Here is a 25,498-nt window from a genome sequence, read left to right as displayed (position 1 = left end):
GGGTCTGTGAGGTGATTAGAGGGCTTCAAGGTGTAGAGCAGATTGTGTATTGTTTCTTCCGAGTAGGTATCGAAGTACAGCCAAGATGCCATGTTTTTGGGTTGAGTGTTAGCCATTCTGGTGTGGTTGGGGAATCGGCTTACATCCATGATGAGGTCATTTCTTATGTTGTCAGTCTTTAGCTTAAAGAAAGCAGAGAAGTCTTCACAGTGTGGGGAGTCGCTTGTTGTGCTATTTGATTGTAAGGGTTGTGCCTTTGTTTGGGTCTTGATTAGTTCGAACAGTTTTCTTGGCCTGTTTTTTGCTTGGTCCAACTGGCGGCTGAAGAAGTCCAACTTTGTGCGCTTTATTTTCCTGAAGTAGGCATTTCTCTTGTTTTTAAGCCTTTTGAGGTGAGGTGCTGAAGGGTCCGCTCTCCAGGTGCGCTCTGCCATTCGCATCGAACGCCTGTCGTCATTGAGTCTGTCGTCATACCAGGGGTTAGAAGTTTTGGTGGAGACTCTCTTCAGTTGCAGTGGGGCGACTTCATTGACTAAAGTATTCATAGATTCAAGGTAGTGGTCAGTCAGTGATTGAACATCCAAGGCACCTGAAGGGGGGAAGGAGGAGATTGCCGATGTGGGGAGGCAGAGTAGAGGGGTTGAGATTCTTCATGTCCTTTTTCCATGTTTTGGATTTGATTGGTTGAGCCGGGTAAGGTTTAACTTTTTCATTGATAAAGGTGATAATTGTTAAAACCTGAGTCGGGTCGGGGACAATCGATATTTGCCCGGCGGTATTGCCTCTGTGACCCTCTAGTTATTTAATCAATGAAGAGGCAGGCGCTGGAGACTGGAAAGCAGGAAACAAGGTTTTTATTCTCTCCGGAGGAGAACACAGCAAAACGGACAGCAGGTATCGTTCTGAGGTGCTCCAACTTACGTTTGAGGCCTGGCCCCTTATATACAGTGTCTGTGGTTTTTATTACAGTTTACATACATATGATAAAGCTTTGATGTACGGAAAGACATTCCCGGAATCCCCCTTCGGGCCCGTTCCCACACATATCTACAGTAGAAGTCCCCACCCTGGTCACAGCAGGTGATGACTATCGTGCAGCTGGAAATTCCGCCAATTCATGGAATGCGGGGTTCGATCGGATCTCATGGGGTGGGGGCTTTGATCAACTCGGGGGTCCTTTGATGAGGGAAGCTTTCTATTGCACGGGGAGGGGCAAGGGATATTATCGGCAGAGCTGGGTGTCGGCCTGGGAACGGGGAAGACAAACGGGCACACGGGGAAAAGGGGGTTTGCATCTAAGGGCCGGGGATCATGAAAGGGAAGAAGGGAGGTGTCGCGCTGGGAACAGGATGAGGGCCTGGGGCAGAGCAGCGCCGAAGAGGGGTTTATGATTCAAGGCAGGTGCAAGCAGGGGGTTGGTCAGCGTGCAGGCTTAGTGAGGGCGAAGGGCTATGTCAGGGGCCAGCGGCATGCGAAAGGGTTCGTTCTGATCAGGGCATCTTAAAATGGCGGGTGCGCACGACAAAAGTGTGGCATCAGGGGAAGAGGCAAGATGGCGCAGATAATGTTCACCAAACCGTACTAATTTTCAACAATAATGTGGTGGTCAGACCCGTCGCAGGGTAGAATCGTCTCCAGTTGTGTAGAATACTCTTTGGCAATGATGAGATCAAGTATCGCACCTTTGTCGTGTGTTGGTCTATCGCATATTTGGGAGAGGTCAAGCGCATTAAGGAAAGTTTTGAGACTATTCACCACTGTGTCTTTCTGATCATTCCAGTGGAGATTGAAGTCACCCAGGTAGACTTGGGTGGTCTGCCGACCGGCATTGGAAGTGATCATGTCCATGAGTTGTTGGGTGAATATGAGATTGTCACCAGGCGGGTGATAGATGAGATGTAAAGCACAAACTTGTTTGCCCTCGCTGGTGATGTCGAGGCAGAGGAGTTCACAGGAGGAGAGGCAGGGGGAGGTGACTTTAGTAACGGAGAGGTTACTTCTAAAAATGCATGCAATTCCCCCGCCCGTCTTGTCTGAAGACCTGTCTAGCCTAATGATGTGATAGTTGGGGGGGACTAGTATGTCCATAATCGGGGTAGAGGCTTCAGTGAGCCAAGTTTCTGTTAGAATGGCCAGGTCCTGATCCCTAGCTGAGACGAGATCAGCGATGTCGGAGGCGTGTCTCTGGGCCGATCTGCAGTTGAGTAGGATGCATTTGAGTTTGGGAGAGAGAAGGGTGGTCGAGCTTTCTAGAGTGAGGGGAACTTTTCTGAGGTTGTTTGGGACGGAACCTCTGTTGTTGAGTGTTGGGCGCCTGTAGGAAGGTAGATCCCTGACTATGGTTGCCCCCAACTTTTTGCCTGGTGTTTTGCTGGTTTTCTGACTTAGTTGACCTGGGGCCCTGCTAATCAGGACCCCAGGCCCACTGCTCTCTCTGTTAAAATGGATTCCATGTACCCTAGGTACATATCCAATTGGCACTGGGCCCTCTCCAAGTCCCTGTACCCAGGGCTGAGGTGCACCCAGAAGTCTCCCAGGGGCTGCAGCATGTATTATGCCACCCCTGGGCTGACTAACTAAATCTGACACAACTGGCTGCACGACAGCTGGGGCAAGGTGGTGTAATCACCCTTTGCTATAGATATAGTATTCCTATATCTAAACCTAAATGGGCACACAGATCTCCTATCAGTCACTCCTATGGCAGGCCTTAACAATCCTGAAGGCAGAGTGCTTGGAATCGTGTGAGATGGTGCTCTGGCATGAGCTGAGCCTGTCTGCGGCTTTCGGGATCCATCCCTTAGCCGTTTCCATGATATCGCATACCATATACTCTTAAGTGCATTATAATCCTCGCAGTTATATGCCAACTCTGGTATCGCTTTATCAAAACATGTCGAGTAAGGTGTCATACGAATTGGAATACTAACCCCTCGCCAATTCTGGCGACGGGGTTAGCATTCCACCCTTCTAGAGGGACACGACATGTATGTAACCCCTAACCCCGGTTAAAGTCAAACAGAGCCTCAGCTCCACAAAATGGATGCTGCCACCGAGACACAAGTCTGCCCTCCTGCTGCTGGGAGTCCTCCCAGAGCAGGAGATAAGGACAAAGGGTTTCCTGCCAGGGGCGGTGCCAGCACCGTCCCAGACAGGATTTTGTGTATCCTAGGTAGGCAGGGCTTCAGAGGAAGGTGACTGCAAGTGGCACCCCGGTGCTCACTGTGCATAGGCCGGCTTGAACCAGTTCCAGGGACACTCCAGACCCTGAGCTGGGGAAAAGCCCGCCAAGGAAGGGGGTGTAACCACCCCCCCCCCCTCCTGGTCCCACCCATAGGGCAGGACCTAGTCGCGTGCCAGCCCCCTTTTCCCAGATAAAGGTAGGAGCAGGCCCCCTTCCAAATTAGATCATCTTTGGAATCAAGACACGACTTTCTGCGAAAGGACTTCAAGATTTCCTTCTTCAAGATTCTCCCTTGTGGCTAAGGAGTAGTCACCCTGCATCCGCAGGCACCATCGCAAGAACACTGCGGTCTGCTGTAAGTCCTTCCTCCGGAATCCGACTGCCCAGCTCGACAAGACCCGGCTTCCCTGGCACCTCCGACCTCTACTCACCTCTACAGCCAAGCTGAAAACCGTGAGTGCGACGAGACCTCAAGGGACCGACTATTGCCAAGACTGCACGACTCCTGCACAGCAAGCCCGCCGAGTAATTTCCTGGCGAGTGCTTTGGGGTCCGAGAAGCCCCGACCCTGAGCAGCTCCAGCACCGAAGAGCAGCCCCCCAGCATCTCCACGATCGGCGTGGGGCCCTTCTGCTTTCTGCTGCTCACCGCGTTGTTTGGCTACTAGCCCGCTGGCTTGTGGCCTTCTGAACGACGCCCGACGACATCACTGCTGCTGGTCTGGTTGCTCCAGACTGGCTCTTGCTCCCTTCCAGAAGAGGAGCACCCCGGACCCTCCTGGTCCACTCAAGACGCCATTTTGAGTCCACCGCTTGGGCTTGAATTAGCCAAGGCTTTGTTGCCCAATCCTGGGTACTTCGACGCCGACAGCTTCATCCATCGTGGGACAGCTCGCCTCTCCATCCTGGTCGCCGACAACGCCTCCTGGTCCGTGAGATCTGCAGAGCACAGCGTCGCCCACTCACCTAGTCGAGGTGACTACCATCCGGTGCCCTCCTGGTGCCCACTGACTACTGGCTAGTAGTCACGAACTTGGTCCCCTCTGCTTTCAGGTGTCATCCATCTTCCAGATCCAGGCTTGGATCACTTCGAACTATCTTCACTGGTCGCCTGCCAGCATCTTTCTTCCAGGCTCCTGGTCCGTCAACGAGGATTCCCGATGTCTTCTGAGACATATGCAGCTGCAGCCCCTGGGCTAGGTAACTTCGGCATTTCGGTGCCCCAGCATAGCCTCACTATCCAAGGGTCAGGATCCACTGTCGTTTTCTCCCTACCAGGTCGGGTTCGCCCGTGAACACTAACTTTACTAGCTACCATAGACTTTGTCCCGCATCCCGCGTGAGAGTGCACACTCTGCACCCGAGTCCCCTAGGCCTCCTAGAAGTAATCTAACGATTCCATAGTCAAGTCCTAGCGATTCCAAAGCCTATTAGTACTGTACTTACCTGCTAGTAATTTCGCATTCCACTTTTAGAGTATATGGTTTTTCGTGCCCCTCGGGCATTTGTATATACTGTGCTAACTTAAGTATTTTCGTAAGAGTTTTGTTGTGTGCCTAGCACCCTGTCCTCATAAAGAGTACAGGGTTGTTGTGATTCTAATAAATACACTGTTTATTTTCATAACACTTGTGTGGTGTCCTTTCACTGGGTGTTCAAGGGGTAATGTGATGGTAAAACAGCTGGCTTAACACGCCCTCTAGAGTCTTAGCCTTAGACTGCTCGTATCCATGCTACTAGGATAGCTGGTCTATAAGGTTGACTTACAACCAATCATCAATAAGGGTTGTTTGGACTGATATATAGTGATCACTAGAATAGTGAACACTGCACATCAGGCCAACTTCTCACAGCGCCTCAGAGGGTTTGTAAGAATTGTGGGTATGGGGATGTGTGTGCTAGATATGTGTTTTTCCGGACCTGGTCCATACGAGCGTAGGAGAGAGCATAGGTCGCGGTCCGACAGTGGGTTGAGGACACGGCGGGGGCGGTGGGAGTTGTTGCGAACGGGGATAGTCGGCCAGCGCGGATGTCGTTGGAGGCGAGGGTATGTAGGGCGGGTGCGTCCATTGTAGGGTAGAGGGATGATGGGAGGTCGACTGGGCTGTGATGAGAGAAGGTCTCTGATTGCGTGGACATCTTTTTTGATTTGTAGAATATCCTCTTTAACTTGTTGGAGGGTGGGTAAAGTCAGGTCAGGGGGTGCATTGGGGCTGGCGTAGGTGGTGAGAGCCCTTGGTGAGTGGTTGTGTAGTGAGCTGGAAAGCGGGCAGGGAATCGAAGGGGGGGATATACTAGCGTTGTTGGAATGTTCTGCGGAGCAAATGGGTGGGATGGCAGTCAGAGTGGGCGTGTTTGTGGGCGGGGGGTGTGGGTGAAGTAGGCGGTGAAGGCGGTGGGTGGGAGGCATAGGTGGTGCCGTCAGTGGGAGACGGTGCCGGTGAGTGGTAGAGTGAGTGAAGGCTGAAGACAGTGGGGGAGACCAGAGGGTAGTGAGGGCTGAGAATAGGTGGTGGGAGAGAGGGGGATGCTAAGGTAGGGGAGGTGGTATGTTCTGTGTGTGTTGTTGGGAGTGTGTGGGTGTCATGGGTGGGAGTGGGGAGGGAGCTGGGGGGGAAAGGTGTCCGCCGTGCGGGGTATGGGAGGGGGGGTGGATAGACTCCGAGTGGTGATGTTATCAGATGGTGGTGTGTTGTGGGTGAGAGTTGTTCTGCCAGGTGTGAGTGTCGTGGGTGAGAGTGGGGAGGGAGCTGGGGAGGGAGAGGCCTCTGTCGTGGGGGGGATGGGAGGGGGGTGGATAAAGTCCGAGCGGTGGTGTGTTCAGGTGGCGTGTTGCGGGTGGGGGTTGTTATGTCGGGGAGGAGAGGGATAGGGGGGATGTGAGTGGGGGTAAAAGGGATCATGTTAGAGGGGCGGTTAGTATAAGAGGTGGTGTCGATTGTGTCTGTCCTTGGGGAATGTAGGGCGTTGACAGCAAGTGGGCCATTTACTGGGGCGCTAGGGGTATCTGTCCTTGGGGAGTGTGGGGTGTTAACAGCAGGTGGGCCATTTACTGGGGTGCTGGGGGTAGAGGTGTTGTAGGTGGGGGCTGCGACGTCAGGGGTGATAGTGCTGGTGGAGATCTGGGTGGGGGTCCGCAGATTGGAGAGGTGCTCTTTGAACTTGGGGAACAGGTTGTCTAGTAGTTCCAGGTTCTTGTCCGTGGATTGAATTAGGACAATCCCGTTGTTATAGATAGTAATGGAAGTCCTGCCAGGGAAGAGGAGGGAAGGTGTGATAGAGAGAGTTAGGCCATGAGTTGTTTTCCTGGTGGAGGAGACGGTGAGCAGGGTTAGGAACGCTTTTCTCCATTGGGCTCTGCGTGAGGTGTGGAAGATGATATCGGTATTCAGGGCTCCATTGCCCGGTGAGAAGTAGGTGTCGGCAAAGGGTGTTTAGGGTGCGATCTCGTGAAATTATGTTTAAAACGTTTAGTGGCTTTTTTGGTGAGGGTGGAAGGGTAGTTAATTCTAAAAGTGTGCTTGCCGTTGCGCTCCATTTTAGAGGCTGTGATGTTGGGTGTAGGAGCTAGGGAGTCATAAGTGACACTAGTGAGCATCCAAAAGAGATATGAGGTAGCGTCCAAAAGAGATATGAGGTAGTATGTATCTAAATCTAAATCAATGTGTCTAAATACAGTAATCACAATCCGACTCAGCGGTCATTGTAAACCTGGTCAGAATCAGAATCTAAATACAATAATCACAGTCAGACTCAAAATACAACGAAAACAGGATGTAGGAAGTGGTAATTTTTGCAGTCCAAGGAGAGGAGTGGAACGGGTTCACCTTACCGCAAAAGATGGAGACAGATCGTAAATCAAAAATCAATCAATGAGGTATATGGATCAGTAGCAAAAAACATTGCAGCCAGAGGTTAAAAATAGGACCTAAAGTGACACTAGTGAGCAACCAGAGTATATGAGGTAGCAATTGGTGCATAGAGGTGAGGAAAAAGTGGGATGTGCAGTATATCATTAGGGATATAGACATATAATAACACTGTAAAAGGCAGACACCCTATCCAAATAATCTTGCGTGTAAACATATGATGCAAATATGAGGCGCAACTTCACTAATGATCCCTGCTCAACCAGCGCAACAGCCCACGTCTCTGCCGTGGAGGTGAGGGTAGTTTAATGAGGATGACTAGTTTAAGATGGCCACCAGAATTGAAGACTAGTCTAAGATGGCCGCCAACAGGTTCATAGTAAATATAGGGGAGATGCTGCCCAGAGTGTTGTCTTGCGTGGGGAGCACCATAGGTAGTCTGGTCAGTCTGAACCTTAGGAGAGGGGGTGCAAGTGGGAATGGCTGTAGCTTTGGTGGATATTAATGGAAAGCCCTTGTCCTTCTAGCTGCATAGACCAGAGCTATGAGAAGAGTCAGATGGCTTCAATCTACTTGGAGCCCAGGGGGAAGAAAGGAAGAGGCCGCCCCCCACTCAAACCATTATAAACACAAGGCCCCTCCCTTGCCCCTCCCCAACCACCAGCACCAAGGACGCCTTCAAAAACGCCACCCGCATACACCACCAACTTATCCGGAAGGCCAAGAAAGCCGCTTTCAAGGACCGACTAGATAACAACGCCCACAACAGCAAGGAATTATTCAACATCGTCAAGGAATTTACCAACCCCTCAGCCAACTCCAATGACATCACCCCCCTCTCAAGCCCTCTGCGACTCCCTAGCCTCTTTCTTCCACAACAAAATTGCAGACATCCACAACAGCTTCGACAACCGTCCCAAAGACCAACCCACCCAACCCCCTGCAGGACCCCCACCCCCCCTGAACATCCTCAATGACTGGAAGCCAATCTCCACGGAGGACACCATCCGTCTGATGAACTCTATCCACTCAGGATCCCCCACAGACCCATGCCCTCACCACATCTTTAACAAAGCAGACTCCATTATAGCACCGCACCTCCGAGACGTCATCAACTGCTCCCTCAACTCCGCAACCTTCCCAGAAAGCTGGAAACATGCCGAACTCAGCGCCCTCCTGAAGAAACCCACAGCTGACCCCACCGAACTCAAAAACTACCGCCCTATCTCACTCCTTCCATTCCCGGCCAAAGTCATCGAGAAAGCGGTCAACAACCAGCTCGCCGCATTCCTCGAAACCAACAAATCCCTCGACTCCTCACAATCCGGCTTCCGAGCCAAGCACAGCACCGAAACCGCCCTCATCGCAGCAACAGACGACATTAGAACTCTACTGGACAATGGAGACACAGTCGCCCTCATCCTCCTCGACCTCTCCGCAGCCTTCGACACGGTCTGTCATAGCACCCTTTTACAACGCCTCAGAAACGTCGGAATCCAGGGAAAAGCACTGGAATGGATCACCTCGTTCCTCACCGGAAGAACCCAGAGAGTCCGCCTTCCACCATTCAAGTCAGAGGCCACTGAAGTCATCTGCGGCGTACCACAAGGATCTTCTCTCAGCCCCACCCTCTTCAATGTATACATGAGCCCCCTCGCGGTCATCGCACGCCAACACAACCTCAACATCATCTCCTACGCCGACGACACTCAACTGATCCTATCACTCACCAGAGACCCTAACACTGCCAAAACCAACTTACACGAAGGAATGAAAGAAGTAGCCGAATGGATGCAGCACAGCCGTCTGAAACTGAACTCAGACAAAACAGAAGTCCTCATCCTAGGCACCTCCCCCTCCGCCTGGGATGACTCTTGGTGGCCAGAGGCCCTTGGAAAAGCACCCATCCCAACGGACCACGCACGGAACCTGGGTGTCATTCTGGATTCATCACTCTCGATGAACAGACAAGTCAACGCCGTTTCTTCATCTTGCTTCAACATTCTTCGCATGCTCAAAAAAACATTTCGCTGGATCCCCACCGAAACTAGAAAAACAGTCACCCACGCTCTGGTCACGAGCCGACTGGACTACGGAAACACCCTCTACGCCGGTACCACCGCCAAACTCCAGAAAAAACCAACGCATCCAGAACGCCTCAGCCAGGCTCATATTGGACATCTGTGAGAAGTTGGCCTGATGTGCAGTGCTCACTATTCTAGTGATCACTATATATCAGTCCAAACAACCCTTATTGATTGGTTGTAAGTCAACCTTATAGACCAGCTATCCTAGTAGCATGGATACGAGCAGTCTAAGGCTAAGACTCTAGAGGGCGTGTTAAGCCAGCTGTTTTACCATCACATTACCCCTTGAACACCCAGTGAAAGGACACCACACAAGTGTTATGAAAATAAACAATGTATTTATTAGAATCACAACAACCCTGTACTCTTTATGATTACAGGGTGCTAAGCACACAACAAAACTCTTATGAAAATACTTAAGTTAGCACGTTATACAAAAATGCCCGAGGGGCACGAAAAACCATATACTCTAAAAGTGGAATGCAAATTACTAGCAGGTAAGTAACAGTACTAATAGGCTTTGGAATCGCTAGGACTGGACTACTGAACCTTTAGATTACTAGCAGGAGGCCTAGGGAACTCTGGTGCAGAGTGTGCACTCTCACGCGGGATGCGGGACAAAGTCTATGGGAGCTAGAATTCACAAAGTTAGTGTTCACGGGCGAACCCGACCTGGTAGGGAGAAAACGACAGTGGATCCTGACCCTTGGATAGTGAGGCTATGCTGGGACACCGAAGTGCCGAAGTTACCTAGCCCAGGGGCTGCAGCTGCATAGGTCTGAAAAGACGTCGGGAATCCTCGTGCCGGACCAGGAGCCTGGAAGGAAGAAGTTGCTGGCAGGCGACCAGTGAAGGAAAGTTCGATGGATCCAAGCCTGGATCAAGGAAGAAGGAAACCTGAAAGCAGAGGGGACCAAGTTCTTGAATCACTAGCCAGTGATTAAGTGGGCACCAGGATGGCACCGGGCGAAGTCACCGCAGTCAGGTGAGTGGGCGCTGCTGGGCTCTGCAGTCTCTCGGACCAAGAGGCGTTGTCGGCGACCAGGATGGAGGTGCGAGCTGTCCCACGAAGGTTCTTGCTGTCGACGTCGCTGGACCCAGGATTGGGCAACAAGTCTTGGCAAATGCAAGGCCCACGCGGTGGACCTAAAATGGTGTCTTAGCCGGACCAGGAGGGTCCAGAGTACTTCTCCGATGGAGGGAAGCAAGGGCCAGTCTGGAGCAACCAGACCAGCAGCAGTGTTGTCGTCGGGCGTCGTTCGGAAGGCCACAAGCCAGCGGGCTAGTAGCCAAACAACGCGGTGAGCAGCAAAAAGCAGAAGGGCCCCACGCCGATCGTGGAGATGCTGGGGGGCCGCTCTTCGGTGCTGGAGCTGCTCAGGGTGGGGGCTTCTCGGACCCCAAAGCACTCACCAGGAAATTACTCGGTGGGCTTGCTGTGCAGAAGTCGTGCAGTCTTGGCGATGGCCGGTCCCTCGAGGTCTCGTCGCACCCCCGGTTCTCAGCTGTGCTGTAGAGGTGGGTAGAGGTCAGAGGTGCCAGGGAAGCCGGGTCTCGTCGAGCTGGGCAGTCGGATTCCGGAGGAAGGACGTGCAGCAGACCGCAGTGTTCTTGGATGGTGCCTGCGGATGCAGGGTGACTACTCCTTAGCCACAAGGGAGAATCTTGAGGAAGAAATCGTGAAGTCCTTTCGTGGAAAGTGGTATCTTGATTCCAAAGATGATCTGATTTGGAAGGGGGCCAGTCCCTACCTTTATCTGGGAAAAGGGGGCTGGCACGCGACTAAGTCCTGCCCTATGGGTGGGACCAGGAGGGGGGTGGTTACACCCACTTCCTTGGCGGGCTTTTCCCAGCACAGGGTCTGGAGTGTCCCTGGAACTGGTTCAAGCCAGCCTATGCACAGTGAGCACCGGGGTGCCACGTGCAGTCACCTTCCTCTAAAGCCCTGCCTACCTACAATACACAAAACCCTGTCTGGGACGGTGCTGGCACCGCCCCCGGCAGGAAACCCTTTGTCCTTATCTCCTGCTCTGGGAGGACTCCCAGCAGCAGGAGGGCAGACTTGTGTCTCGGTGGCAGCATCCATTTTGTGGAGCTGAGGCTCTGTTTGACTTTAACCGGGGTTAGGGGTTACATACGTGTCGTGTCCCTCTAGAAGGGTGGAATGCTAACCCCGTCGCCAGAATTGGCGAGGGGTTAGTATTCCAATTCGTATGACACCTTACTCGACATGTTTTGATAAAGCGATACCAGAGTTGGCACATAACCGCGAGGATTATAATGCACTTAAGAGTATATGGTATGCGATATCATGGAAACAGCTAAGGGATGGATCCCGAAAGCCGCAGACAGGCTCAGCTCATGCCAGAGCACCATCTCACACGATTCCAAGCACTCTGCCTTCAGGATTGTTAAGGCCTGCCATAGGAGTGACTGATAGGAGATCTGTGTGTCCATTTTAGGGTTAGATATAGGTATACTATATCTACAGCAAAGGGTGAGTACACCACCTTGCCCCAGCTGTCGTGCAGCCAGTTGTGTCAGTTTAGTTAGTCAACCCAGGGGTGGCACAATACATGCTTCAGCCCCTGGGAGACTTCTGGGTGCACCTCAGCCCTGGGTACAGGGACTTGGAGAGGGCCCAGGGCCAATTCAGTACCTGAGTACAATTTGGATAGAGAGAACAGCTAGGCTGTGGGTCTGATTAGCAGTCGTAAACCAGTGCAGCAAAAAGCAAAAAGCAAAAATCTGGGTGATCATAGGATTGCAGACCCTACTCTCCTACAACATCCCGCGTAAAGAACACATCTCTGGTCACCTGAAAAACCTCCACTGGCTCCCCGTCAATAAGAGGATTACTTTCCGCCTCCTAACCCACGCACACAAAGCACTCTACGAAATTGGACCCGAATGCCTCAACACACGACTGTCCTTCTACACCCCCTCCCGCCAGCTACGATCCTCCAACCAAGCCCTTGCCTCTGTACCTCGCATCAACAAAACCACCATGGGAGGTAGATCCTTCTCCTACCTGGCAGCTAAAACCTGGAACTCACTTGTTATGTTATGTTACTGTTTGTTTTGTAGAGCGCTCAGCTGCTCCAAAGAGCGTCCCGGCGCTTAAGATCATCACACCAAATACCAGCAGCAAACACACAGCCATAACAGAAAATAAAACCAGAATTAACCATAACAGCATTACATAGCAAACAGGTGAGTTTTCCCACTCACCTTCGCCTTACTCAGAACCACCTAGCATTCAGAAAGTAACTTAAAACGTGGATATTTGACAAGTAATTCCCCACCCTTATTCAAGCGCCTTGAGACCCTCTGGGTATGTAGCGCGCTATATAAATTTATTGACTTGACTTGACTCCCTGAGAACACTAGTTTCCTTTTTAGACGTGACCCATTGGGGTATTCAATCTTCTTTCATTCCCTTCTATATATGAATTTCATTTATTCATATAGGTCAAAGTGTCACATTTATAGACAAAAAAAATGTCCCTTACCATCTACAATCCCCACCTTTCATGCACTGAAAAAATGTGAGGAAAGAGAGAGCACCTCACGGTAGAACCGCCACACGGGGTTACTGGCTGACAATTACCAGTTTACCCACTTATCATTGGTAACTCTCTCTCAATCGTGAAAAGGAGAAAAAGGAAAAAGTAGGTGAAATCAGCAACTAATTTCACTATTAAAGAGACACAAATAGTAACTTCCACTCGTGCGCAAGTCAACAAAAAACACCCCTCGTGAAAAATCCTAAGTGTAATTTACACCATTAAAATTGAGAAGCTTGCTAGCCACTCCGACTTTATTCTGGGCTGCAAACCTTCCAAACTAAAATGTGTTCCTATTGTACCAAACCTAATGCTGAATTGCCAACATGTTTCGTTGCTAACTTGTATCGCAACTTCATCAGGGCTTACAGGGGTTCATCCTTTCGCTCATTCACTGTGTTTTTCAGTTCAACACCTGTAGTGGTAGATAATGACATGTGAATAACATTAAAATTAGCTATACAAAACCAGTCCCATGCCTGCATCCCAGACATGGTAATAGCCAAAGGGTATAGTGGCACTTGGATCATTTAGAACATCATTACCTGCCAGTTCAAATTGAATGTGGTCTACCATTCTTCCAACCCCTACAGGGATAATATCTCCCTGTGGAGGAGATATATTGAGGATGTCCTCTGTATCTGGACAGGTACAGAGGACCGTCTGTTAAGCTTTTTGACATGGCTCAATCAGGTTGATGACAGCCTCCGGTTCAAATGGTCAATTAGCAGCACCTCCGCTGTGTACCTGGATGTGGATATCACAGCAGAAGGACGAAGATTGGCCACGAGTGTACACCATAAAGCTACAGACAGGAACTCCCTCCTCCATTACCGGTCGTTTCATCCTCGAGCTCTAAGGGACAATCTTCCTGTGGGCCAATTTTTACGCTATCGGTGTTTTTAATGGTGTAAATTACACTTATGACTTTTCACGAGGGGTGTTTTTTGTTGACTTGTGCACGAGTGGAAGTTAATATTTGTGTCTCTTTAATAGTGAAATTAGGCGAGGGCATGTGGGCTGACGAAGTCTGGGATGTCATCGCTGAATTGAGTGCGGGTTCCCGGAGGCCTGTAGATGAGAGTGCCTCTAAGTGTGGTACTAGGGTCGGTGTGGATCTGGAAGTGGAGATGTTCGGCGGTCGCAAGATTATCGTCGAAGCTGGTCGTGATTTTGATGGTGTTCCTGTGGATGATGGCGATGCCTCCTCCTGTTTGGTGGTGCGGTCTTTTCGGATGATCTTGTAAGCGTCCGGTATGGCTATAGCGATGTCGGGTGCTGATGATGTGTTCATCCATGTTTCTGTGAGGAAGGCGATGTCCGGTGACGCAGTGTCGAGTAAGTTCCAGAGTTCAGTAGCGTGCCTGTGGACCGAGCGGGTGTTCAGCAGGATGCACTTCAGGTGGTTAGAGTCGGGGGAGTGTTTGGAGGAGATGGATTTGGTGAGGGTCCTGAAGCAGGTGAACTTGCAGGAGAGGCAGGCGAATGGTCCGTGGGTTCGTCCTGGGGTGGCTTCGCAGCATTGTGGTGCGCCTCCTGGGTTGAGAACGAGGAGAGTATCGGTATCGTACGTGACTCTATTGGGTTGGGTGCGGCGGGGGCCAGGGGGACAGGCGCTAGGCACGGTCCAGGCGCGGACGGGCGCAGACTGGCTTACCTTTGGCGCACCTTCGGCGTGCATGGGGCGCGACCGCTGCGCGTGAACGCTGCGCGGAAGTACATCAGTCATATATAGATGGTGGGGGGGAGGGGCGAGGGGGGAGCAGCTGGGAGGCGGGAGGCGGGGTGGATATCCGGGGATGGGAGGCTAAACAACAACAAGATAGTAAACAAGATGGCAGTCGGGGCACAGACTTTCAATCACACGCTAATAAACTACTATTTGGGCACAGGGAGACAAAATAGTGAAAGCAAGGCACCTCAGACAAAGCTCAGCGTTACAGCGCGCTATGGAGGGCTAGCGCTATGCTAGTATGCTAATTAGTCCAATTGGGACTAGCGCTACGCTGTTAAAATAAACTGTTCAGACAAACTGCACAACAGCTAATTTGATGGAGCGCTATGTAATTGAATTAGTAATCAAATTGGGCGCAGCAGAAAGCAGCAAAGCAGCTGAATGCACGATACCGCAGTGAGGTCGGGGAGGCAGCGTGAGGAGGAGCGACCGCTTCTGACGAGTCAAATTCGCCTCATCTACAGGCCTCTGGGAACCCGCACTCAATTCAGCGATGACATCACAGACTTCGTCAGCCCACATGCCCTCGCCTCAGAGAACTACATTCTGCTAGGAGACCTCAACTTCCACCTTGAAAACAAACACGACTGCAACACCAACTCCCTTCTGGACAACCTGGCCAATCTCGGACTCAAACAACTTGTGAAAACCCCCACCCATATAGCCGGGCACACGCTCGACCCTATCTTCACCTCCAGCAAGCACATTTCCTTCAACCGCACCACAGCTCTCCATTGGACAGACCACAGCTGTGTTCACTTCAGCTACAAAACCACCTTGACCCACTACCACCCACAACCTATTCCTCGCAGAAACTGGAACAAAATCACCTCCGACCAACTCCTCACATCTCTCAACCAAAACCCTCCCACCCTCTCATTGGACCCTAACCAAGCGGCCACCAAACTCAAGCAATGGATCACACACAGCGCTGACTAATTGGCACCCCTGAAAAAGCACAAGTTCAATTCATGCAACAAAAAAGCTCCCTCGTTCAATGATGACCTTCTAAAATCCAAGAAGCTATGCCGCACCCTTGAGAAAACATGGAGAAAAAACCCAACCACCGACAACATGGCCACCCTCAAGGCAGCCACCCGCAAACACCACCAACTCATCCGATCCACCAAGAAATCAGCTTTCAAGGATCGTCTCGACAACAACGCCCACAACAGCAAGGAACTTTTCAACATCGTCAAAGAATTCACCAACCCCGCCGCAGCATCTAACGACATCACTCCCTCCCAAGACCTCTGCGATGCATTATCCGCCTTCTTCTACAACAAAATTGCCGACATTCACAACCGCTTCAAAAACACTCCTGGCGAACAACCCTCCCCACTCCCCTCTAACACACCACCACCAACTAACATCCTCAGCACATGGAACCCAGTCACCACTGAAGACACCATCCGCCTGATGAACTCAATCCACTCGGGCTCGCCAACCGACCCCTGCCCCCACTACATCTTCAACAAAGCTGACTACATAATCGCACCCCATTTCCGTGACGTCATCAACTGCTCGTTCAACTCTGCCACCTTTCCAGATAGCTGGAAACACGCCGAACTCAGCACCCTTCTGAAGAAACCCACAGCAGACCCCTCGGAACTCAAAAACTACCGACCCATATCCCTCCTCCCATTCCCCGCCAAAGTCATTGAGAAAGCCGTCAACATCCAGCTCGCCGCCTTCCTTGAATCCAACAACTCCCTCGATCCCTCTCAGTCCGGATTTCGAGCCAAACACAGCACCGAAACAGCCCTCATTGCAGCAACAGACGACATCCGAACACTTCTGGATAACAGAGAAACAGCGGCCCTCATTCTTCTCGACCTCTCGGCCGCTTTCGACACAGTCTGCCACAGTACCCTTATACAACGCCTTAGCAACATCGGGATACAAGGAAGGGCCCTGGATTGGATCATCTCATTCCTCGACGGGAGAACTCAAAAAGTCCGACTTCCCCCATTCACCTCAGAGGCCACTGAAGTTATATGTGGAGTACCACAAGGCTCATCACTCAGTCCCACCCTCTTCAACGTCTACATGAGTCCACTCGCCCCCATCACGCGTCAACACAACCTCAACATCATCTCTTACGCCGACGACACCCAACTAATCCTTTCCCTCACCAAAGACCCCAACACCGCCAAAACTAACCTCCACGAAGGCATGAAAGAAGTAGCCGAATGGATGAGACATAGCCGCCTAAAACTCAATTCAGACAAAACGGAGGTGCTCATCCTAGGATCCTCCCCCTCTGCCTGGGACGACTCTTGGTGGCCTTCAGCTCTGGGCACAGCTCCCACACCCACAGACCACGCACGCAACCTTGGCTTCATACTAGACTCCTCTCTCTCGATGGCCAGACAAATCAACGCAGTATCATCCTCCTGCTTCAACGTTCTTCGTATTCTCAAAAAGATCTTCCGCTGGATCCCCCTCGAAACAAGAAAGACTGTCACCCACGCACTAGTCACGAGTCGACTGGATTACGGTAACACACTATACGCCGGAATCACAGCAAAATTACAGAAAAAACTCCAACGCATCCAAAACGCATCAGCGAGACTCATATTGGACATCCCTCGCCAAGACCACATCACCGAACACCTAAAAGACCTCCACTGGCTTCCCGTCAACAAGAGGATTACATTCCGCCTTCTCACCCACGCACACAAGGCCCTCTACAAACTAGGACCAGAATGCCTCAACACTCGACTGTCCTTCTACTCACCCACCCGCCAACTTAGATCGTCCAATCAAGCCCTCGCAGCAGTCCCGTGCATCCGGAAATCCACCATGGGTGGCAGATCCTTCTCCTTCCTGGCGGCTAAGACCTGGAACTCACTCCCCACTCACCTCCGCCTCACTCAAAACCACATCTCCTTTAGAAAAGAACTCAAAACCTGGCTATTCGACAAAAACTGAACTCCCCCTCCCCAAGCGCCTTGAGACCCTCTGGGTGAGTAGTGCGCTATACAAATCCTTGAACTTGTTGATTTCACCTACTTTTTCCTTTTTCTCATTTTCATGATTGAGAGAGAGTTACCAATGATAAGTGGGTAAACTGGTAATTGTCAGCCAGTAACCCCGTGTGGCGGTTCTACCGTGAGGTGCTCTCTCTCTCTTTCCTCACATTTTCTCAGTGCATGAAAGGTGGGGATTGTAGATGGTAGTGGACATGTTGGTTTTTTGTCTATAAATGTGACACTGTGACCTATATGAATAAATGAAATTCATATATAGAAGGGAATGAAAGAAGATTGAATACCCCAATGTGTCACGTCTAAAAAGGAAACTAGTGTTCTCAGGGAGGTGCCTTGTGTTGTTTATAAGAGTCAGATGGCGACAGCAGGCGCTGGGGGAGCATAGAGGGTCTGAAGTCGAGCACGTTTTTTAAGTAGGGTAAAAAAATCTGCAAATTTGTTGAGATCTGAGTTTGCCACTTGGATCAGAACGGTGCTGTTAGGCCTAAGGCTGCTTGCCCACACTACCACTAATAGAGCACTTTGGGTTTTTACATTGATCCCTGTAGAGTTATGGGGAACCCCTGGACTCTGTCCATGGTATTGCCACCTGATGGCAATATCCTATACAGAGCCAGCTTCCGTTAAATGTGTACTGTGATCGTCAAACAGATGAAACACATCAGAGTTCTAAGAAATATTAGAATGATGAAAAATGCTAACAATTCAACCATGTTAATTTTTCCTAATGTTCTATGTATTAGTACTACTTCTATTCTAATCAAAGCATAATGGAAGCCTCCTTCTGCCAGACCTATTTGGATTGATCCAACTCCATACCTTGGTGTAATGTCTCAGGAAGCCGGCCTCAGTGCATTAACAAATGCACATTATCTGAATGTGCGAGCCTGCACACCTCTCTGCTTGCACAGTTGTCTTCCTCCTTATAATGAATGTCTGTGCCTGCGGGGCTGGATCTCCTTCACAGCTCTCTGCTGCATTCATCATAACTCCCATGTGAAGTGGCTCTCCCTGACTTGGGCACAGTTAAGAATAAAAACACCCGTTATCACATTCTGCTAGAGACGCAGTGTTGCTTAGTCTGAAGGTATAAAGTGGTCTTCTATGAACACATAATAAAAAGGACATTGCATTCTTCTAATATTTGTTCCTGGAACTGACAGGACAGACTGTAGAAAGTCTACTAAAAATGTATGCGTGCATTGCACATTCTCATGTTGGTGAAAAGACGTGCAACCCACCATCTCAAAAAGATGCTAAGTTAAAAACTAAAATGGAGACCAAGTTAATCCCTTCGATGTCAACCCCACTCACGAACCAAAACAAGCATTTGAAATGCAATAGGTCTCTTATTACTGAATGTTTGAGCTATTGGCGTTGAATTATTTGCAACGCCAATAGCTCAAACTTTCAGGAATCATGCCTGTGCAAACTCAACCCCCAGTCCCGTACAGTCCCACAAGTCCCCTGGCAATGTGGGCGATCAATAGCAAGGCACTTAAGTAATTACCAAGCACTTCATGTTCTGGCTCGTGGGGAAATAGAGAGGATGAAGCATGACTGCTTCATTTAAGCCTGCCCTATGTCGCTCTGTCCTGTGGTTTGAGAAAAAATAATTTGTTTTCATATATGGCTTGTAGGGAAGTGCACCTTTTTGCATGGTTGCCCCCCACTTTTTGCCTAATGTTGGTACACTTTGACTGAGTTTGCCCTGGGTACCTACCAACCAGGGACTATGTTCTTCCCCTAAACTGTACTGTTGAAAAATCGCTTTTGGCTACTCTTTGGCCATAAGTAAGCCCCTTGTAAAAGGTACCATAGGTGCCAAGGGCACTGTGGCCAGGGAATGCCTCGAAGAGCTGCAGCACTTATTGTGCCACCCTCGATCCCTGTACCTTTACTCACTCACACTGCCATTGCAGGCTACGTGTTTTGGTGCCGAGCAAAGTGAGGTCGACATGGCGCACATCCCTGTGTGCCACGTCTACAATCCACTGCCCTGGCATAGGTAAGACACCCTTCTAGCTGGGTGCACTATACCAGTGGCGAGCGTACAGATGCATGTGGTATACACTGAAGGGTAGCTGTTCCTAAACAAAAAAAGTGGCAACCTAATGTGGTTTGCACATAGGTGTAAGAGTTGCCTCTCAGTAGAGTTGGGATGTCTAGAGTGATGGGGAATTCCTCCTTCTGAATATAGTGCCTTCGCACACCCTTACCAGTGTCATGCTTCATCATCTGGCGTTGCTCCTCGTGGGGTTGGCGATGCTGTTCCCCACGGGCCCTGCAAGAGGGCTCTTTGTCGGAGATCTTTTAAGGAGATGCCGCAGTTGTGCATGCGGGTGTGTGGGCCTGGGACAGTGAGTGAATGGACGAGTTAAAATGATCAGCCATTACCTAAAACCTAGTTTTATTTTGGGGGTCCAGGTGATACGGTTAAAAATAGATCAGATGTGGCGCTACTCTTGGAAACGGATGTGTGGGGGGGGTAAATGTAATCCTGTTGCTCTCAGTCTCCGTGAGGGTGTGTGAAAAAGAATGGGGTCAACATGTTTCACGCATCTTAACGGTCCATAAGGGATCCAAGGGCGTTTCGTCAGGACCAAAAGGTGAAAGGAATATATATAGAGGAGAAAGTGAGCAGGGGTCAGGGAAAAAGACCCCTGTAATACCTATAATCCGGTGTTGATGCGTCCCAGCGTTAGTAGGAACGGGTACTTCAAGTTCCTTTGCCCAACCCCCAGATTAGAAGTGAAGGGCCGCGTCTGCGTTCACTGCAGATATGAGGGAGAGTATAGTTGCTCGTCCCCTTTGGTGCCCGGTACCCAACAGTCTGTCAGAGAATCGCCCTGACAGTGTCTAAGTACATTCTTGTACATTGTAAGTGCAGTAATACCATAAAGACTATATGGTCTTGGAGTTTGTCATTATGAACTCCACAACACCATAATGGCTTTACTGAAAACTGGGAAGTTTGGCATCCAGCTTCTCTGCACATTAAACCCACGTTGATGCCACTTATATTTTTAAATGTATGGCAAATAGACAAATTAGTTTGTACATACTTTTCCTAAACAGTACTGTCCGTACTCTGACCCATGCCGTGCACAGTTGCTGCTTTTGCTAGTCCTTCCTGCAGAGCCCTCATTCCCCTTCAGACTCATACGAACAGAGAATTACAGTAAACTGGACATGACTCTGGTGTCCTGTCGGCTGTTTTAGTTTAGAGCGAGCAATGGAGTCTTGGGCTGACTTGCAGCTATATCTGCTAATCTCGGAACACCATGTTTTTTTTTTTTTTTAATAACTTGTGTTTTTCTTTGGGCAGAAAGGACAGGTTATCTGGTGCCCCAGTACGATCAACCCGTGTAGTCCGCCCTCAAGCTCCAGGCCAAGTGGAACAAGCACCCAGGGCTACCATCATACATGCAGAAGATCTGAAGGAGCTCGATGAGCTTGACAATGACACAGAGGATGGCTGGGCAGGTGAGCAGCTGCTAGGTTTCATGTACCGTTTAATGTCTCGTCATTCATTTGGAGGCAAGGTGATTTATTTTTTTTAAAGAATGGGAAGGCAGTTAATGTAACCTTGCAAATCCCTGCATGCATTAGTTGATAAAGCAAAGGTAGTTTTGCACCCCTACTTGTAAGTTACACATGCATGTTTGTAAGTTTTGCAGTGTGAATCTTTCAGGATTCACTATAGTGTGCATTATTCCGCGGTCTAGTGGTTTGGTCCGGAATCGTAGTCCTTTTTTTTTTTTTCCGTAACCCAGGTGGGTGTCGACGTTCCACCTTTTTGGTGTATTTCCTGTGACGTCAGCACGCTTCCTGCGGAAGCTCTCACCGTTGGGCGCCATCTTCAGATTCTTTTTTCTGCCGATGGGTCTGGATCGTTCCAGAGAGGCTCGAGTTTTGGAGGAAAGAACACACAGAAAAGTCGAATTTTGCACGGAAAAGACCGAAGACGGCGAGGAACAACACCATCGAGCCGACGAAGAAGGAGAACTTCGACGTCCAACGGAGAATGCGCGCACAAGAGGCCCCCTGAGCGCAAGAAATGGACAAGACACCTTTTAAATTCTGCCGTAACTGCCACCACAAATACGCGCAGAAGGACTAGCACCCGGTTTGTAACATCTGCCTACCGGTCGACCAAGAGAGCAAGGACTGCATCGCCTGCTCCGCCTTCACACCGAAGACTCCTCCGGTTAGAGAGCGACGAGAAGAGCCAACTGCAACATGCAAGCAAAGGACAACCGCCGTCGCTTCGGGACCTGGGGCTCCTGAGCAACGAGGAGGACAACGTCGCCGGAGAAGACGACGATTACACGGTCGTAGAGACCGATAAGAAGACTTCTAAAGAGGTAGGGGAGTCGACGCCCCCATAGCCCCCGACAGACCCTCGCAAGTCTGAGTCCATGTCCTCGAAGGGAGCACTGGCGCTGAAAATCTCGACGGCCGCAGCTGCATCCAACGACAAACAGCCCAGCAGATCCTTCGGAAAGGACTCCCAGGCGGCGAAGCCTGGAGAAAAGCCAAGATCGTCGAAGCACATGCCCGAAAAGGAACGATCGAAGGAGAAGGACCCGAAGGTCGCTTCGAAGTCGACGAATACGTCTAAGAGATCAGCCGAAAAGGCAGCCGAACTGGAGAGAATGGAGAGAAAGGGGAGACTGCTCGAGGCCGAAATGGATAACATCCTGCAAAGAAAGGAGGAGTTCGACAAAAAGATGAAGAGGTTTGCGATTCAGTTGAAGCCAAAGACGGTGATCGTTGAAATAGAAGAAGAGGAGGACTTCGACGCCGAAGGGCCGCCAAAGTCCCGAGACCCAGGACCATCCAGAGGAAGAAGCCTTATACTACGAGGTGGAGGGCGACTATCAGCGGACAACCCTCGACTCTGCATCCTCGGGGACACAGGACCTGGAGTGGTAGGACCTCGACACCGAAAACCTAGAAGAGGCCGTTCACACGTACCCTTCAAGGCCTTGGCCACCAGATGACATTGGGGTCTACAATATGGTCATCAAGAATGCGGCAACAGCCTTTGAAGTCGAGCTAGATGAGGAAAAACCAAAAGCAGACTTCCTCTTGGAGACCCTGCTCCCCACACAAACTAGGAGCCAGTACCTCCCCATGCTTGAGTGTCATGGCCCAGGGGAAAAAGGCGTTCAAGGAACCGGCAACATGCAGGTCCGTCACGCCTTGGACGGAGAAGAAATATAAACACTCCTCTAAGGATCCTTCCTACATCCGAGGATCAGTTACAGCGGACTCCATTATTGCGGCGACCGCCAGGAAAAGGGCAAATGTGCCAACAACATCAGGGCCACCACCAGACAAGGAAAGCAGGAGGATGGACCTAACTGGCAGAAAGATAGAAAGAAATGCAGCGATGCACTGGCGCATGGCAAACTCAAACGCCCTGCTAAACAGGCACCAGTACCAAATTCTGGACGAGATAGGACAGCTGATCAAGCGCCTCCCAGACGAGTACCAACAAAGAGTTCACACCTTGTGGAGGAGGGGAAAAATGTGGCAAATTCTTGCCTCAAAACAACCTTGGATGGAGCGGATACGTCCAGCCGACTGATGATGTTGGGAATCACAGAGAGAAGGCAGGCCTGGCTCAGCATCTCAGGCTTCAAAACCAGAGGTACAGCACAACATTCTAAGCACCCCGTTCAATGGGGAGACACTGTTTGGGGTGCCGGTGGATGAAAAGCTCACCCAGCTCAAGAAAGAAAATGAAACTGCAAGGTCCATGGGGGCCTTACAATTCAGGGGGTTGAAAAGGGGTACCCCGTCACGGAGACCGAACCGAAGAGGGGGAAACCAGCCAGGAACGTCACACCAGACATTCCAAAAGTCCCACCAGGGCGACAGTCAAACACAACAGGGACATCAAAAACAAACCTGGCACTACCAGCAAAGGGGCCAGTCCTTTTGCGGGAGGGCGAACGGATGTGGACAAAACAAGAGGGTGTCAACAACCCACCTCAAAGTGACTCAGTCACGCAATACGTGCCCACCCACGCAACTCCTCCCAGGGTGGAGCACAACAAGACCAACAGAGGGTTACACGGACCAAACATCAACGAACATGTAACACCAGTAGGAGTCGGGCTAAGTCATTTCTTCCGGGAGTGGAAGAAGATGACCACAGACAAATGGATACTCAACATCATACAGTTCGGATACTGCATAGAACTGGAAAAGACACCGCCAAACAGGAAACCAAAAAGGAAGGCGCAGTCCGGAAAGGAGCTAGACCTACTTCAAAAGGAAGCGAAGGAACTCCTCCAAAAGGAGGCCATCTAACCAGTACCATACAGAGAAAGGAACAAGGGAGTGTACTCGACCTACTTCCTGGTACCAAAGGTGGACGAAACACTGAGACCCAGCCTGGACCTAAGGTTCCTAAACAAGTACATAAAAACACAAAATTTCAAGATGTCCCTACAAGAGGTCATTCCTCAGATAAGAGTCGGAGACTTAATGGCCACCATAGACCTCAAAGATGCTTACCTGCACATCCCAATGAACAGGCAGCACAGACATCTACTGAGATTTACCATCAGCAAAGATCACTACCAGTTCACAGCCCTAGCATTCGGACTAAAATCCGCACCAAGGGTCTTCAAGTGCCTCGCAGCAGTGGCAGCGCACTTGAGGGAACCGATCCATGTATACCCTTACCTAGACGACTGGCTAATAAAGGCAGGTTCACACAGGACATGCAAAGAACACGCACAGCGTGTGACAAGTACACTGATGGATGTGGGATTCTCCATTCACTGGGGGAAATCCTCAATGAACCAGAGCAAGTAAGAATCTTCCTATGAGCACAGATCAACACCATACAGAGCAAGGTGTTCCCCCAGCGACAAGAGAACAGTGGCCCTGCTGAAGGAGACACGCCTCTACCAGAAGGGGCGCGCTCGGACAGTGAGGACAGCGAGCAAGGTCATGGGCATGATGGCCTCCTGCATACATCTGGTACCAAATGTACGGCTCCACATGAGACCATTCCAGGAATGGCTGCAAGAACAATGGTCACAAGCTACAGAGAGTTGGGAAGATCTAGTGGTTGTAACGCACGCAGTGCAGGAGGAAATATTGTGGTGGAACAAGGAGAACATAACAGAAGGGAAGCCTTTAATACCACCAACCCCAACGGTGACCATCACCACAGACGCATCCCAGAAGGGATGGGGAGCACACATGAGCAAGCTCAGGGTGAGGGGTCTGTGAACTCCAGCGGATGCGGTCAAACACATCAACTACCTGGAACTAAAGACCGTGTTCCTCGCCCTGAAAGCCTTCCAGACAAAACTGTACAACCAGAGTGTGTTGATCCAGACAGACAACACAAAAACTATGTTCTACATCATCAAGCAGGGAGGAACAAAATCAGCCCCGCTATCGAACCTAGCACAGGAGATAAGGAGATGGGCCATCCCACTCAAAATAGACCTGCTAGCCATACACCTACAAGGGAAGGACAATGTGAAAGCAGACTGGCTCAGCAGACATCGGCATCCCACGAGTGGGAGCTCAATACACAGGAAACGCAAAGACTATTCAGAAGGTGGGGAACACCGACAATAGACCTATTTGCAACAAACCAGAATGCAAAATGCAGAGACTTCGCATCCAGGCAACCAAAGGAAGGGTCCCTGGGGAATGCCCTATGGATAAGCTGGTCAAACATTTGCTTACACTTTTCCCCGATACCACTGATGCAAAGAGTACTCAAGTGCAGAACCAGCAACATGACTCTGATCCTGGTGGCACCCCAGTTGGCCAGGCAGACCTGGTACTCACAGATAATGGAAATGGCACAGGGTGCACCCCACAAGTTCGGGATAAGGAAAGACTTACACTCCATGCAAAACCGAGAAGTACTACACCCAGAGCCAGAGAGCCTCAGCCTAGCAGCATGGCTCCTGAAGACATAGTTTGCACACCTAAAGTTACCCGAGAGCACCCTGCGGGTACTACGAGAGGCAAGGAGACCTACCACACAAAGGTGCTATGTGGCAAAATGGAAGAGGTTTAC

General features: G+C 50.5%; 1 protein-coding gene across 6 annotated transcripts in view; it reads left to right on the top strand.

The window, feature by feature from the left end:
• Positions 1–25,498, top strand: part of PRRC2B (proline rich coiled-coil 2B) — a 549,871-nt gene that overhangs the window by 123,692 nt on the left and 400,681 nt on the right. For all 6 annotated transcript variants that reach the window (XM_078646193.1, XM_078646192.1, XM_078646191.1 and 3 more), the window contains exon 9: positions 20,762–20,919. In XM_078646193.1, the coding sequence (XP_078502319.1) occupies positions 20,762–20,919 (158 nt within the window). The remainder of the gene's footprint in view (positions 1–20,761; positions 20,920–25,498) is intronic.

This window comes from Lissotriton helveticus, chromosome 5_1, assembly GCF_964261635.1.
Source record: "Lissotriton helveticus chromosome 5_1, aLisHel1.1, whole genome shotgun sequence".
In the NCBI taxonomy this organism is placed as follows: Eukaryota; Metazoa; Chordata; class Amphibia; order Caudata; family Salamandridae; genus Lissotriton; species Lissotriton helveticus.
This window is presented reverse-complemented; position numbering and strand designations above follow the sequence as displayed.